Genomic DNA, 16,148 nt, shown 5'->3' on the forward strand with positions numbered 1-16,148 from the left:
CTATTAGCACAAACGAATATGTGAGCTAACATAAGAACAATACATAAATAAGTTGAACTAAAGACTCATTTGTGATAATAATAATTATTTATTTATTAACGGACATCGTCCAAATTACAAAATAATAACACAAATAAAGTAAAATGAAAAATATAGGAGTAGACAAAGGTACATGAAAGAAAAGGCATATGGTAGATATAATATAAGAAAATAAAGTGACAAGTCGAATCAAGTCAAGAATACGCCGTGGGTCAGGACCACAGGACACTTATAATATGCCATCACTTGTTTAGCGACTGGCAAAAATCATTTAGACTTATCCCAAAAAAGTTAAGGTTTTGACTTGAGTTGACCAGTCTACACATTCTGGACAATGGTGAATAATATCATGTAATAAATAATATCAATATTATCATGTGTTCATCAGATTCGTATTAAATCCTAAAGCGAATTCGTAATTCCTCCACATTGGAACACGTTAAATGCGTGGCTAGATCGGTCGGCTAAATCATGTGACATAATCAACAGCGGTCATTGAGACTTCTGTTGTAAGCTCCTCCCGCCACTCTCCCGTCATGACTAGTCAGTGGTCAGTAGGGTGCAGGGGGGGATGCTAGAGGAGGCCGCTCGGATATATAAAGCATCCTCGCCGAGGGGTTAGCATCACTTGTATCTGCGAGATCCAACTAGTTACCTCAAAGCAAAATGGCATTCAAGGTATATATACCATTCCATCACTTTTACATATTAAACAGTTTAACTAGCATTTCTTTGTTAAAATCGTCATCAATCAAAAATACTTATTTCAATTGTGGGAGTTCAGATTTCTGTGTGTGGTTCGATGAGTTCAGATTTGTTATGAATTTAAGCGTCATTTTCAAAATTGGAACTGATTGTATCAAGAATTCACACAAGTGATAAAGTACCAACCTAAAGTTTGCATTTTTTAGATTACATGCAATTATCAATCATACAATTTTTATATTAATATTTGTGTTTGTTACGTGCTATGTTCCTATAATGAATCTTTTCACTTTAACGAATCATCAGTTAGTCCTCTGAGAACGTTAGAAGTGCACTGGGGGCGCGTCTGTACGTCACAAAGTAAGCTTAATTGTATCTTACTGTAGGTTTTTTTAAAATTAACAGACTTAATTCCATTGACCTATCTCTCGGAATTTTCGTTTCGGGAGTGAAAATCGGTGAAGTGAAATTACATTACTAAATTTGAAATTTCGGGTTTACTCACGATGAACTATTGAAAAAAAATTTATTATATGTAAAAAGTTAATTCGGTTGCAATTATTGTAATGTGAAAACAGGTTGTTCTAAGTGCAAAATTTTCAGGGAATGCAATGATTAACTTATGTGATTTAAGCTTTTTACTTGTACTTTGTGTGTACATGTTGTTCTCATTCCATATTCGCATAATACTACCTGATGAAAACCTGCTGCCGCGTTTTGAAAACTTCAGCGGTTCTTTTTGAAAATTACAGACGGCGCCACTTCCGTTTACAACAATCCTAAACTGTACAGTCATTAAGATAATAATAATAAGATCAGATTATAAAAATACTTATTATGAATCTTAACTACTTTGATACCACTCCACACCGTTGTGCATTTTTCCGTTGAGTCCATTTGTTAGTGTGAACACATTTTTTTAAAGTGGCATTGTGTTAATAATTTAATATTATTTTCAGGTGTTCTTCGTTCTGGCTGCGTGTGTGGTAGTTGCAAAGGCCGGATTACTGGCTCCCGTTGCCGTGGATTCCGAGTTCGATCCCCATCCTCAGTACAACTACGGCTACGACGTCCATGATTCCTTGACCGGAGACTCCAAGACCCACCAGGAGACCAGGGATGGAGACGTGGTCCAAGGACAGTACTCCCTGATTGAGGCTGACGGAACAAGAAGGATCGTAGACTACACCGCTGATGATGTCAATGGATTCAACGCTGTCGTCAGGAAGGAACCTTTAGTACACTCCGTCGCTCCCATCGCTCCCGTAACTCAAGTTGCTCAGGTTGCCCCAGCTGGTCCAGTTTTCGCTGATGGCCCTACCGTTGTGGATGCCAGGTCCGCCCCCATTGTTGGAGGACCAGCAGTAGTCGCCGCCAGGACAATCGCTGCGCCCATCGCTGCTGCCCCAGCAGTATACGACGCTAGGTTTGCTCCCTACTCCGCCGCTCCTTTGGCTTACTCCGCGGGACCAGTGGCTTACTCTTCTCGCCTCGCTGCTCCTCTTGCTTACTCTGGTGCGCCAGTTGCTTACTCTTCTCGCCTCGCTGCGCCTGTGGCTTATTCTGGAGCACCAGTTGCTTACTCCGCTGCCGGACCCATCGCTTACACCGGCGCGAACCATGTTTCTTACTCCGCTTCTGGTCCAGTGGCTTACTCCGCTGCCGGTCCATTGGCTTACTCTGCCCGCCTGTCTGCTCCGGTAGCTTACTCCGCTAGCCCACTGGCTTACTCGGCTGGTCCAGTAGCTTACTCTGGAGCTCCCCTCTCTTACTCTTCTCCTCTTGCCAGACTATCCTCTCCCTACGGATACTCTGCATACAACACAGTCTACTAATTTTAATACACTTCACCAAATTCTGCCTCATTTGCCATTTCATTAGGAAACAATTATGTAATGTGAACGGGTTCTTTTGTCGTTGACATTAACTGAGTTAACAAGTTTTGATTGCATTCGGTATTTATATCGATATACGATATTTGTGAAATAATACGTCAAATATCAATCTCAAATAGTCACGTTTATTGTGAGCATTTGTAAACCTAAATAAATAAATTGAAAAAATAACATCTTTTTAATTTCTCTACAAATTCTACGAAAGGTAATTCACACCCAAACTGCACTGACAATGTATTTGTCTCAGAACAGAACAGAACAACGTCGTTATCACTGTATTGGTTCGTGCTCCCTATGTTGCCAGATGACTTAATAAATTATTCCAGAACAAGGACGTGTACAGGAGTGGGCAGTTCTACACCCACAGATGCAAATATCAGGAAATCTAATCCCAATGGATAACAAGTACCTACATAAAAACACACCACTGAAACACCGAAGCATATTGTGGGTGTGTCTGTGTACCCGAAGAAACCTCTTTTTTCCTTTCTTTTTGTGCAATTGTTCAAACATTTTCAAATATCGAAGATCTTTTCAGGACTTGGGTATCGATAAAACCCTGTATCCATATGATATTCATCATCTTTGGATAGTTAGCGATATTTGCGAGCACGGTTGGTAGACAAAAGCCTCTGCTTTTAGCTCGGCTTCCGATGTATCGGATAAGTTATTACACAACTTTTTTAACAATGTCGTTGGTAATGCAAAATAACTGGCTTAGTAATTAATGGAGGTGAACTAATGAAGCTATAAGAATTTAAATAAATCGTATACATGATCTATAGACTTAATTAATTCATATAATATTGATCAATTGATTCCGTTCCAGCTTGAAGAAACAAAAGTTGTTTTTTTTTTAAATTAATAATTTTTAGACCTCATTTACTAATCAACTGGCTTTTTAGTGTAAAAAAGTACATGGGTCTGCAAATATACATTACAGTTAATATTTCAATTCTACACTGTCAATTTATTAGTATTTTTAACTTTTACTTGTACGTTTGAAGTTTAGGAATGTCAATTCATAGACAGATACGCTAGTGTAGCCAGCGTATAGCGATTTATTATTTATGGTTTATTATCAATATCGGCTGGCTATCATCAGCACGACCGTGCTCGGGAAATAGGCATAAAATCATAGAAGTTACGCCTGTCGCTCCAATATTGTAAAGTTATTGATTTTACTGTGGAGTTCAAACTTTTTTTATTTACACTTGCAAAATCAGTTTTTTTTCCTTTCAACACACTTCCAAGGATTGTCGGATCGGTGCAACATAAAGAGTACCTACTTTATACACACATATATTTTCAAAATTATTTACCATTGCAAAAAGATAATCTATATTGGATGAATATTTGTTGAATTACCATACAACTACATACTCGTATTATTCTGTCGCATGACGTTTTAAGTTGTACATAATTGATTGACTTCTTATCAATGGAAATTACATATTTTGTTTTAATTCCGATTTTTCGCATGGCAAAGTTTTTCAATTGGAATTAATTTTGTAATATTCATACGTGAAGCTAAAATATTGAAAACAAAAATTACTTTTGAATTCTTCAGAATAGTCTGAATTCTTGACTAATCAGTTCCAATTGTGAAAAAAGCAAATTAATATCTGTTAGAAGTATTATATTGTAGGTAGGTAACTACTTTTTCGCTTGTCTGTATTATTTTTTTCAAATTGCGACACTTAAATAAAAGCAAATCCGAGTGCTAGAATTCATTAAACAGTAGTTACACAAGTAATAGAGAGCAGACCACAATGATTTCGACAATGCCCACAGATCAATTACTGAGCATATGATCATGTGTCATGTATATATGTATATTTTTTTAATTATTTTTTCAGCTTACGTATACAAATAACATTATATGGGCGATGTGCAGCACCTGTATTACCTACTAGGAAATCCTGTGTTGATAGCAGATGCAGTTTATGACTCAATCGGTTAGTAACAAAAATAAAAATAAAGTAAATCTAGTTTACAAAATAATATCTGTTAAATATGCATCAATTGCTAAACTTGAGATGAAAATTATTAACATATTATTCACCATTGTCCAGAATGTGTAGACTGGTCAACTCAAGTCAAAACCTTAACTTTTTTGGGATAAGTCTGAATGATTTTTGCCAGTCGCTAAACAAGTGACGGAATATTATAAGTGTCCTGTGGTCCTGACCCACGGCGTATTCTTGACTTGATTCGACTTGTCACTTTATTTTCTTATATTATATCTATCATATGTCTTTGCTTTCGTGTGCCTTTGTCTACTCCTGAATTTTTCATTTTAATTTATTCGTCTTATTATTTTGTAATTCGGACGATGTCCATTAATAAATAAATAAACATTCCAATCTCAGGGATTCTTCATACTTTAATTCTTCTCGACACATAGATGTACCTTCTTTATCATGCTTGAATAGCTATATATTTGATCTTATCTTTAGTTATATTTTCTCGAACTACCAAAATGCTTATATGTACTGTGCTCTATTTACTACATACTTAGCTCTGATTCTTATTACTAGGCTGAGAAGTAAAATAATATTTTTTTTCAATTTTGTCAGATTCATTTTGCAGTAGATAATTATAGTATCAATCAATGGTTCAACAGCACTCACTGAAGTGTTTGAAAAAAATAGTACAAATGTTACAGCCATGTAAAGCGTACAACACTGGTTAGGTATTGTCCTTGGACGTCGTCTATGCAGAAGTATTGTGTTTAGTTGTTCGGTTTCCATCACGTATTTCCCATCATTGCCATTTCATTGCGATCGCTAATGTCATTTGGAAATAGCAGGACGATCGCATACCGCACATGTAACCTCGTTGTAACTCGGTTACTACACACTCATTATAAACATATCACATACAAATATATAAATAATATTGTAAATAAAACATATATTTTTAACACATTGACGGACACTTGTCGAAAAATGTCGGAAAACAGAGGTTCGTGATATGTCACAAGTCTTTTGTCATAAGACACATCACGTATTTTATGAAGGGGATGAAAATTAGGACGGGTTGTTTCGGAGAATTTGAACATTCGTTTTCAAGTTCTGTTCATATTTCAGTTCTGTCAAGCAACTAGCCTATAATGATTTAATAACAGAACTTGAATATGACTTTCACAAAATCCGAAAATTAACGTTGAAATTTGATGAATTGTTCCAATTCAATTGTTCAAACTCGTCCTAATTTTCATCCCCTTCATAAAATACGTGCTGTGTCTTATGACAAAAGACGTGTGACATATCACGAACCTCTATATTCCGACATTTTTCGACAAGTGTCCGTTAGTAATTAAAAAAATAACTGTTCGAGGGGTCAATTGTCGGGGATCAAGCGTCATGGAATCATGCGTGCATCCAGTTTAACTCTGGAGTATGCATGTGCGAGATAGTGATGTCAATTATAATTTCCAATTATTGGTTTCTACTTTTAAGAAGTGCTCCATAATTTGCTACACCAAAGCAATCAAAACGTTGCACTATAACAAAATGTATTATTCATCGCCTTTGAGGGTCATATTGTGACCGGGCGTCCATTTTATAAAAGTATTTTTATCTTTTTATTTATCATACAGAAATACTCATTTTTTTGACGTTAGAAAGAGAGATAATAATTCTTTCTAGTTGGCCTCAAATACTTATAATGGAACCCATTAATAAAATTCTAAAAATAGCCAAAATGATTAATTCATATTTCGCGCCACTAGCGTAACAGTCGGTTATTGTAACAATTATTTTTTTATAATATGAACGAGATGATAATATGAAAGTGAAAAATTCCCCAAATAAAATGAACGTGTTTTCGAAACATCGAGTTCTCTCAATTGTTCTATGATTGGAGTAAAAATTTAGGTAAAGAGGTACAAATGAGATTCTGAAATATTTATTGGAGACTCCGGGTATTATCGGTGGTTATATCCATCAGCCTATCTATCCGGTATGCAGGGAATAAATAGCCTCGCCGATAGCAGGAAAACTGCTTTGTTGATAACATTCTGCTTTTAAATAACTTGTCTTCTTACATAGATATTTAACATTAAAAAATTGAAAAATCGTATCATTACTTAACTAAATATAATATAATAAGTATATTTATTATTTTTAACGTACGTACATTTTAAATAAACGAAATAAATATTATTTGATAAGTTTTAAAAACAAAACAAAAAATTATTTTTTTAACAATATATATTTACATGGGCAGTAATCATAATAGGTATTGATAACATGCGACATAAAAAAAAGGAAAGAATATGTCAAAATAAAAATTTATAGAAAAAAGAAAATTTGTAAAAATCTGAAAAATAACTAATATTTAAAATTTTACATATTAAAAATATTATCTATATGATAATGTAACTTTTCCCTTTGAATGGTTTAGACGCGTCTATTTATTGCGTTAGAGCGTTTCAAAGAATGATTAAAACATGATCTCACACTACAACTGGAACAATTGCTTCCAGCGGCTTTTGGCTTTTTCTGTTGTATTCAGGTCGTGCACATCGGAAGACAACTGCTTGACAATGGTTAACAACTCCATGTGGCGTTTGTGGTTTAGGTTCTCTTGCTTGAGAATGAAGTTTTGATTGTCTTCCAATCTAACCAACAATTCCCTCAATAGATTTTCCTTTTCATCGACTTGTTTCCTGTTATTTAAGTTTTCACAAACAGATTCTATAATATTTCTTGAAAGCTTGTTTATTGGATCCCAATTTGGCTTTCCTGGATATATGACGATCTCTGTTTCTACTTTCCATGTTTTATTCAACGCTAGTTTATTGTGCAGCAGTTTAAACGCTAAGACTTCTAGATTTCCCAAAAACTCTACTTGTTCGCTAAGTCTTAGGATTTTGCCTTCCGTTTCTAGGTCTTTGACGTCACTGACTGCCAGAGCCAAGAGAAGATTCATTAGGACGATGGGAACACAAATGAGGAATACGATAAAGAAAAGCTGGAGCACTACTGGACTTTTTTGGTCGACTGATTCTTCGTCTGTTTCCACCATTGAAGAGTAGTCAAATTCGGAAGTCATCATGACGACAGTTTTAATCAAAGACTCCCATGGACTGAGGAAAGACTTATTATTTTCCGTAAGTATCCAAAATATTAAAGAGAATCCTATTATCAAGAATGATCCAAATAGCGCGAGTACCTGGAAATAGAAAAGTTCCAATTAGAGAAACGGAAGAACTGAGATAGAAAATAATTTGTCTTAACCAATTTTGAAAATAGCTGCAACCTTATTGGTTATTACCTTTACAACTCGTAGCGCTACTGTTGAAAACATCTGAAAGTAGTATCCGAATTCTGGAAAGCGAGACAGCAGCATTGTAATTTCCATCCACGAGAACAGAAGTGCAATTGCACAAACCAACCTCGAAGCGCTGTGTTCAAAGTTTCCAAAGTCATTAGCTAATACTAGGAAGGCGGTTATAACTGAGATGATCTTAACCCAACCTTCTACTCTGTAGAAGTACTTCCATCCTCTGATCCGCAAAAAGAGTATCTCCTGCAAATAGAAAACAATCTAAATGAAACATCTGAATCGTATTCAAATTGATTTAAGGATATTTTAGGATTTCGATTGTTTGGGCGAATTTAAATCAATTCCCACCGAATATCATAAAATTCTAAGATCAGAGGTTTCCAAAAACCCACATAAGGAAACGATTTTAAGCAGACCATTGTAATGAAATAATAAAAAAAAATATATCATTAATATAATAAAAATCTTACCAAACATAGAATCAAGCATATGAACACCAAGAGAACACATTCTTTTGCAAGAAAGACAGTAGGAGAAAAGGCGTCCTTATAGGTCTCTGAATAAATATTAATAGATATGTCGGTCAGTAAAATCACAAAAACAGCGTATATTCCAAGAATCATGAAGAAGAACCACCTTAAAATGTCCCACTTTAAATACAGGAAACTCTCGATGAATGGATGAAGTATAAGCTTTTGCATCTCAAAGTTGCTTTTATAACCAAACAATGCTGAAATGGCTTTCATTTGAGACATGTCATCTTCTGGAATCATGATTGAATAATCGAATCTTACTTCACACTCGGGATGATCTAAGCTGTACTCATTCTGTATTATGTGGCTGTCAAAAACATTGTTCAAGTATTCCGCTGATCTGGGCATGCTCTGCATAATTATGCTGATGACAAGACTATTTTTACCCGATTCAAGCGGCACCACTTCTGAAAAGTTTGATCCATTGTCTATAAACAAATTTATGCTCTCTCTCCGACAATGGTAAGCTGCTTCGTAGAATGGTAGCCAATTTTTATTGTCTTTGATTTTAGTGAGAAGTTGCTCTTTATCAAAGCTAAATATAGCTTTAATTGCGTCTGAATTCCCTTCCATCGCTGCTATGTGAAGAGGAGTGTGGCCATCTAAGGTCTGGATGTCCAATTTGGCTCCCTTCCAAACAAGTTTTCTTATATATTCGGGTTTGTTTCTAAGAGCAGCCTTGTGCAGGGGAGTCATTTTGTCCGTTTCATCGGTGATATTGAGTAGATTTTCTACTTTTTCAACTTGCAAAAGGGAAGTAAGGACGTCTTCGTTGTCTGTATAGATGGCTTTGTGTAGGACGGTGTAGCCTCCCAAAACCTCATCGCTAGAAGCGCCTTCGTGAATCAAGCACCTCATAACGCTAGCGTTGCCATTCTCGATGGCCACGAAAAGTGGAGTCTCACTAGCGGCGTTCTTGCAGTCAATCAATTTTGCCTTTTTACTTCCCATCTTGAGAATCAGTTTTTCAGTGATGTCCAGACTACCAACTTGAGCAGCAAGATGAAGAGCTGAGTTCTTGTCTGAATTTGCTTGAATATCGATGCTTGCTCTGGCTTCTAAAAGAATGTGTACTCCATCAATCCATGTTTTCAATACTGCAAGCTGGAGAGGTGTATATTGATCATTGTTAAGTTTGTCTGTGTGTTTTTGTGCATTATGCATTGGTGAGTTGGCAAGAATCGCCAGAATATCTGCTTTCCCTTCGGATACTGATAAATGAAGAGGAGTTTGTCCGTCATCATTAATCAAACTAGGATTGGCTCTTATATCCAATAGTACTTTTGTCGCTCTTTTGCTGTCTAGAAGCACAGCGGTGTGGAGAGGCGTTGTCCCGTTTTGATTAGAGAGCCACAAGTCCCTCCCGATATTACGGGATTTACCGTATCGGATTATTCCTTCGATGATCTTCCAAAAACTGTAAGCAATAGTAACATATTAAATTCACATTGATACTCAATACAATACAGTCGTGGAGAAGTCTCTAATCGAATAAAAAAGTATTTTTTACAACGTTGATGTTGAAATAATCCACTTCGATTAAATGTGAACTGATGAGTCAATTTTTGATAAAGCCGTCGAAGGCTGAAACGTCTGTTCCACTTATTAGCACGATCGATCAAATTATTATAAAAGTATTCTAAAGATATATCAAATATTTAAAAAATAAATTATCAAAAAATCGTAGACGAAGCTACACTAACATTAGCCGCTTTCTTATTTATAATTTGCAAAATACCTCACCGAAAACGTCGTAATATTTACCAATTCAGTTGACTAAGAGGTTTATTATACCGTGTTTAGCGAGTTTTATTTTTATTTATTAATCAGAAACGCTGTATGGATAGTTCCCGTAAGCAATTAGCCCATGTGCCCATTGTGCTATCTCTCATTTTACCTCAATCCTTTGGGTTTGTTTCTGGGTCTAGTGAGGGTGCTTGTTTTAAAGAGGTAAGAGTTTTTCCTAGTCTTTAGTCTTTTTTTGAATTCCCAGAAGGTCCCACGAGGAAAGAGTATCAGCTTGGGAGTCTCAATTTGGGAGGCTGGTTTGGGTACCACCGCCTCGGAAACCATTTATTGGACAACCAATACCTCTGCCATAGTTCATCCGAATGTTTCTGCGTTTGGCGACTTAGCAGAGGTGTCCGGGTTCATCGGGTGAGGTGTGTTCAGGATGCGCTTGCCAAACAGCTGCATGGCGTTCCACAACCTGAGAGGCTGGTTTGGATTAGATTATAGATTCCCGCCCAACTCTCACACTTTTTACCTTCCGAGAACATCTCCTTCCTTTCAATAAAAAAGAACCTCCACTCAGCATCCCAAAAGATGACATAGAACCTGAAGGAAAATATTTCCTCTGGGCCTCTTGTGAGAGGTTAAAGAAAAAATGATCTATTTTCCATTCCCAATTAATTCCTTGAAGGCCCCAAGGAAGAGTACATCGAGGTGGACTCAGCTCTTCTCTCCACTCCCTTAGGTCTCCAAAGGCCCCTCATCGATGTTAGTATTTCTTTGTTTGAAAAACCCATTTTTTGGTTCCACGAGTATCTAGGAAAATAAAAAGAATTCCCCAGCAGAGCCCCGAGTGCTGGGTAAGGTCTGAACAAGATGCGACCTGTAGCTCGTAGGCACTGTTCACTTCACTTCTTTCTTCAATTTAAATAATTTATTACATTAAGCTTCTACGCGAGTTCAGTCGCTAGTCCTCCACCGTTAAAAGTAGGTACCTACATGAATTGAACGAAACCCAAAAAATTGTTAGTAAAAGCCAAGGTTTTGTATCTCCATGGCATATTATTAAAAAAATAAGCTTAATAAAATAGATAAATGTGTAATAAAGTTTAATTTTTGCGTTTTTAAAGATGTTAATATTTATGGAGTAAGAGATAACTAGCTAACCATCATGCAGGTTCCAGTAGGGGTAGGCAGAGAAGACGGACAGACAAACAACTTGGTCTTGGCACACACTACTTGCTTCATTCACGTTCATTCGTTTAGTATAGTCTAGTTCACAGTTCGGCATAAAGTGGAGATACTACATCTTGAAACCATCGATGATAATTTATTTATGAGAGATGTATTTTACTGTCTCGATTTGGTGCCCGCCATCGTCCCCGCTTCGAGGGTTGCAAGGCCGCACACATCGAGGGGAGTCCTTCCCTGGTCATCGAGCACTGTGATGTCTGCCCCGCACGCCAGTAGAGCGAGCACGCAGTCCCTCTGCATACGGGCACATGCCACGTGCAATGGACTGCAATTGCTCCAAACAACATTTAACTGTAAAAGATAATTGTTAATATAATTACAGAGTCTTGATTTCCTCAGCCTAATTACTTTTCATATACCAAATAGAACTACTCGAACAAAACTTATTTTTCATTGCAAAAACAATATCAGTCCATCATTTAGATATTCGCTTGTACCTAGATATTGACAATGAATTCGTGATCTATGGTCAGTTAGCAATATTCGCGAACGATCAGCACAGACATAAACAAAAAAGCACACCAAAAAAATCACATTCTCACTGGCTTGAATTTCGGTTGACTGTTGATATAAGTACTCAACTTTTTTCAACGGTTTCACATGTCTGTAATTTTGTTTGTAGGTTACGTTTTAGATTTCGAAAATCTGCTGCATCACATTATTCAAGCAAGCCTTACTTTGACTAGAAGACTAACTTTTACAGAGCTTTTCAATATAATGTATCTGCTGAAAAAAAAGTTAAAACAAATAATTGTCAATGAACAAATTGTACAATTCCTTATTGGAAAAAAATAATGTTACGTAAAATATTATAATTATAATGATATGATTATCGTGATAAAAACAAAGTGTTTTAATTTATTTCATTAATAAAATGGTGCCATAAAGCGAATTTGCAACATTTGAAGAAATATTATAATGTTTGTAATTAAATTGGTGAGTGTTTATGTTTATGTATTGTTGAGGAAATGTTGGTTTTCATAAACGAAATTATTATTATTATTTAATAAATTAAATAATAGAAAAATAGAAACACATTTTTTTGACGCCGAGTACAAACAGTGTTGTACAACAGTGTTCACAGAACTACACGTAGAGAACCTTTTAAACTAAATACTGTTAATTTATTAAAAATCTGGTAAAATTGTTCGTTTTCCTTTTAACACCGGGACGAATGAATTGACGAGAGTTTCTAACAGAGTATTAGTTAAAAGCGAATGTTTTGTGAGAACGGTAGAACACATGCTCATACATATATTGATATTGTCACATTCCGTCATGACATTAATTTGGAAAAGAAGACGTGTTTTCTATATATTCTGAATTAATAATGTTTTAACAGGAAATTGGAATGTTATTACCTTTTTAACAGGATTATTGTAGTTTACATACTTACAATTTTGGACACACTGGAACAACTGTGGGTTGAATCGCATAGTTCTCTATACTTCTCTACTGAATATCCTCTCGTTGAGGACAAGTACTCCGCTTTATCCGGGGTGATTTTGATTTCGGCATTAGTCTTCTTATTTGCCGCTTTAGCCGAGGTGAAAGCCCCGCTCCGCAGGCCCAGCAGCAATGCTACGCAGTCCAGGTGTCCTTCCCACGCAGCGTAGTGCAGGGCCGTCCTTCCTTCGGCGTCTGCCCTGTTGAAGAGGTCTGGCCGTACTAGCAGGACTTCAGATAGAATCGCGCTTTCTCCGAAGTAAGCTGCGATATGGACCACGGACAACTTACCCTCCCTGCAAGTTGCCTCCGGGCTTGAGCCGGTTTCCAGACATCTGAAATGTAATTTTTTATGTGAATAAGGCAATTGAATCCCAACTGCTTCCAATCGTTTGAGGCCAATGAAATATTGGCATCCCCAATTAGGGTATCTTTTGAGGCTGAAGTGGGAAGGGGAAAAATGTGGGAAAGAGGAAGGTGAGAAGTATCTGACTATTTAGATCTGGGCACCAAACACAGCTAAAACCATTTCAAGCAACGTTTCAATTTGAATGGTGGTCTTACAACAGGGCCATAATGAGAGTGTCTTCCACTCAGAACGTTCTGAAAATATACTATATATTATTTTAAAAGAGTAATTTGTTAAATAACACCAATTAATTATATGAAATTTACTAGCGCACGCCAGGAATTGAACCAGCGATCTTTGGATTGCTAGTCAAGAGCCACGGAACCACGGAAGCCAGCCGTCGAATGTTATGTTATGTTGTACGATGAACAGATCATTATTATTAATAGAAAAATCAAGACAAAATGAAATTTTTTTAAAATAAACAAATAATGTATATTTTGTAGTTATTTTAGGGTAACCGAACAACTCGACACAGTGACAAGTCGACAAACTTTTGAAAAAATATATGAAAGAATAAACTTAATTAAAACAGGTGACTGAATTAAGACAGACTGACCACGCTATATATTAGTGGCTTGGTCTATTTCAGCAAATCTCTCGCCATACATTCCCATTAATAGTGTATGGGGAGCGATATGCTGAAATAGACCAGGAATTGATGCGTATAGAGTAATGTGTCGCCTACCTAAATGGGTATTAAGTTTTTAAGTTGTCGTTGAAACTATTTAAGCGACAACTTTGGCAATTATTTGATAGTAAATAATATTTATTAAAAAGTCTGTGTACCTACTTTGTAAATAATAGGAAAAATAAAATAACGTTAAAAAGTACCTTACCTAAGTACCTACTTAAAAATAATAAATAAACTTTAATAATAATTATTAAACACGTTATCAAGACGTCGCTTGAAATGGATTTAGCCATGTTTGGTGACCAAATATCAACTTGGGAGGCGGTTACGGATAACGTTGCCCTGGGAACCATTCATCGGATAACCAAAACCTCTGACATTGGTCACCCCAAGAGGTTCGCTACATTCGCTCGCTACTTTGGTATTATGACCATGGGTGCCCGGTTTTGTCCGCCAAATGAGTGGCGGGCCGGATCGGGACGGGTCGATTGAGGGAGACCATTTGATCTCTCCGGCCGAAATCTCTCAAGCCATCGCCTTGAGGGATGGATTCATATCCGTCGATCCTGGACATTTCCTACCCAACCCTCTTACCTTTTTTCCTTTAGAGAACTTTCTCTCCTTCCTTTCCTTAAAAATACCCTCCAAACAGCATCCCTAAAAATGGCATCGTGCGGTATTGACATAGAACAATTTCAAGTCGAAGTCCCGATAAAGCAAAAATTTACGTCTGATATCAAAATTATTGTTTAAAAATAATGGTGTAAGACAAAACTTATATTTTTAATTTCACTACACAAAAGGGTTTTATTTTTAACGAAAATGTAAAATAAACGTACCTCTGGGTCCATGAGAGATCTTTTACTTCTGCACTATCCAAAATATCGGTGTTTTTTCGCTGTGGACTCCTGTCGAATGTAGAATTCCTATTTAAGTGAACCACATCTGGTGGTTTATCTCCCGGTTCATCGATCTCTTCTCCAGCTTCTCCAGCTTCTTCTGCATTTTCACCTTTTTCGTTTTCTTCTTTATCTACACTTGGTAAATTATGCAATTCAAAAGACGCTTCTTTAATTAATTTACTTTTAGTTGTTTTATAAATACTTTTTTGTTGTATTAGAGGTTCATCAGCTTCACTTTCAGATGAATGATCAGACATTTTCTGTACACAATTTATTTACAACTTCTTCAAAATCTTGTTTTCAACTGGTATAAATAACGACTTATTTTAAGAACACTTTGGAACGCAATGAAAAAAAAACAGGAATAAATTGTGTTAATGTAATAAGCTTGACTCTTAGTCCATCACACTGATATTTATTCTATTTCAAAAACGTTTATTTTATCGCAGCAAACATGATCCAAAAGATAAGCTAAAATGAAGATAAAAAGTAAACACTGAATTATGTGTGCTGTGTTCGTTCGGTTGACAGACAGGCAGAGAAGTAAGTTTTGATTTTCAGATACTGGTCTGTACTTAACGCAACATAATACTAATATTTGGTGGAACATCTTTAGCAAGTGGAATTGCTCGGTTCCATGACAGATCCGAATAATTTTGGAAAGTCAATAGTTTAGAAAATCTGTTATAGTTATTGCCGAAGAAATTGATAAATCACTATTTTGATTTATCTTTATAACGTATTGGTGTACATTATAAATACCAAAAAATATGCTTTAGATAAATTGAAGGTTTTCCTATCGTTTCGTTTGAGTAGAATACAAATAAAAAATTTAATGTAAAGTAGTAAAAATTTTTTTTTTTCAATAGATATGTATGAACGCGTAAAGGAAACAACTTTTAAAAATACAGTATTATAGCTAAGATTATTTGTGACAGTTTTACTTGATTAACTTTTTTTTTCTTTTATAAAATTATTTACAAAATAAATAAAAACCAGTTTTGTGCTTGAAATCGAACGTTTCTAGACTCCGTTTATCAATCGATTTTAATGGCTATTACTTGCAACATAAGGTATACCAAGAATACATACATTTTTGGCTTTTAGCTTCCTCTCCGTGCGTCATGGTTAAACATTATTTCAGTGAATTTTTCTATTTGATATAACAGTAGAAATAATCAAGAAGCATCATTCGTTCGAACGGACTATATATTTTATTTTAAAAAAGAAAACATTTAAATCAATAAATAGTACCAGATAAAGTAAGATAACATGTCTGGCTCTGAATGTAAATACACCGATGTT

General features: G+C 35.8%; 2 protein-coding genes across 2 annotated transcripts; one reads left to right on the forward strand and one right to left on the reverse strand.

Annotated features, from left to right (window-relative positions):
* Nucleotides 1-673: 673 nt before the first annotated feature.
* On the forward strand, nt 674-2,804 carry LOC149417652 (uncharacterized). Its single transcript, XM_089640115.1, has 2 exons — nt 674-717; nt 1,704-2,804. Exons 1-2 carry the CDS (start codon nt 706-708, stop codon nt 2,577-2,579), a joined length of 888 nt encoding a protein of 295 aa, XP_089496241.1. The 5' UTR covers nt 674-705; the 3' UTR covers nt 2,580-2,804.
* A 4,068-nt stretch (nt 2,805-6,872) lies between these two features.
* On the reverse strand, nt 6,873-15,241 carry LOC149417653 (transient receptor potential channel pyrexia-like). The gene is made up of 6 exons (XM_089640116.1): nt 14,781-15,241; nt 12,849-13,233; nt 11,553-11,743; nt 8,405-9,884; nt 7,923-8,177; nt 6,873-7,820 (listed from the first exon to the last, which is right to left on the reverse strand). The coding sequence occupies exons 1-6, from the start codon at nt 15,098-15,100 to the stop codon at nt 7,107-7,109; spliced, it is 3,345 nt and encodes a 1,114-aa protein (XP_089496242.1). The 5' UTR covers nt 15,101-15,241; the 3' UTR covers nt 6,873-7,106.
* Between the last annotated feature and the right edge of the window lie 907 nt (nt 15,242-16,148).

This window comes from Hesperophylax consimilis, chromosome 15, assembly GCF_061612785.1.
Source record: "Hesperophylax consimilis isolate HC1 chromosome 15, BYU_Hcon_1.0, whole genome shotgun sequence".
NCBI lineage: Eukaryota > Metazoa > Arthropoda > Insecta > Trichoptera > Limnephilidae > Hesperophylax > Hesperophylax consimilis.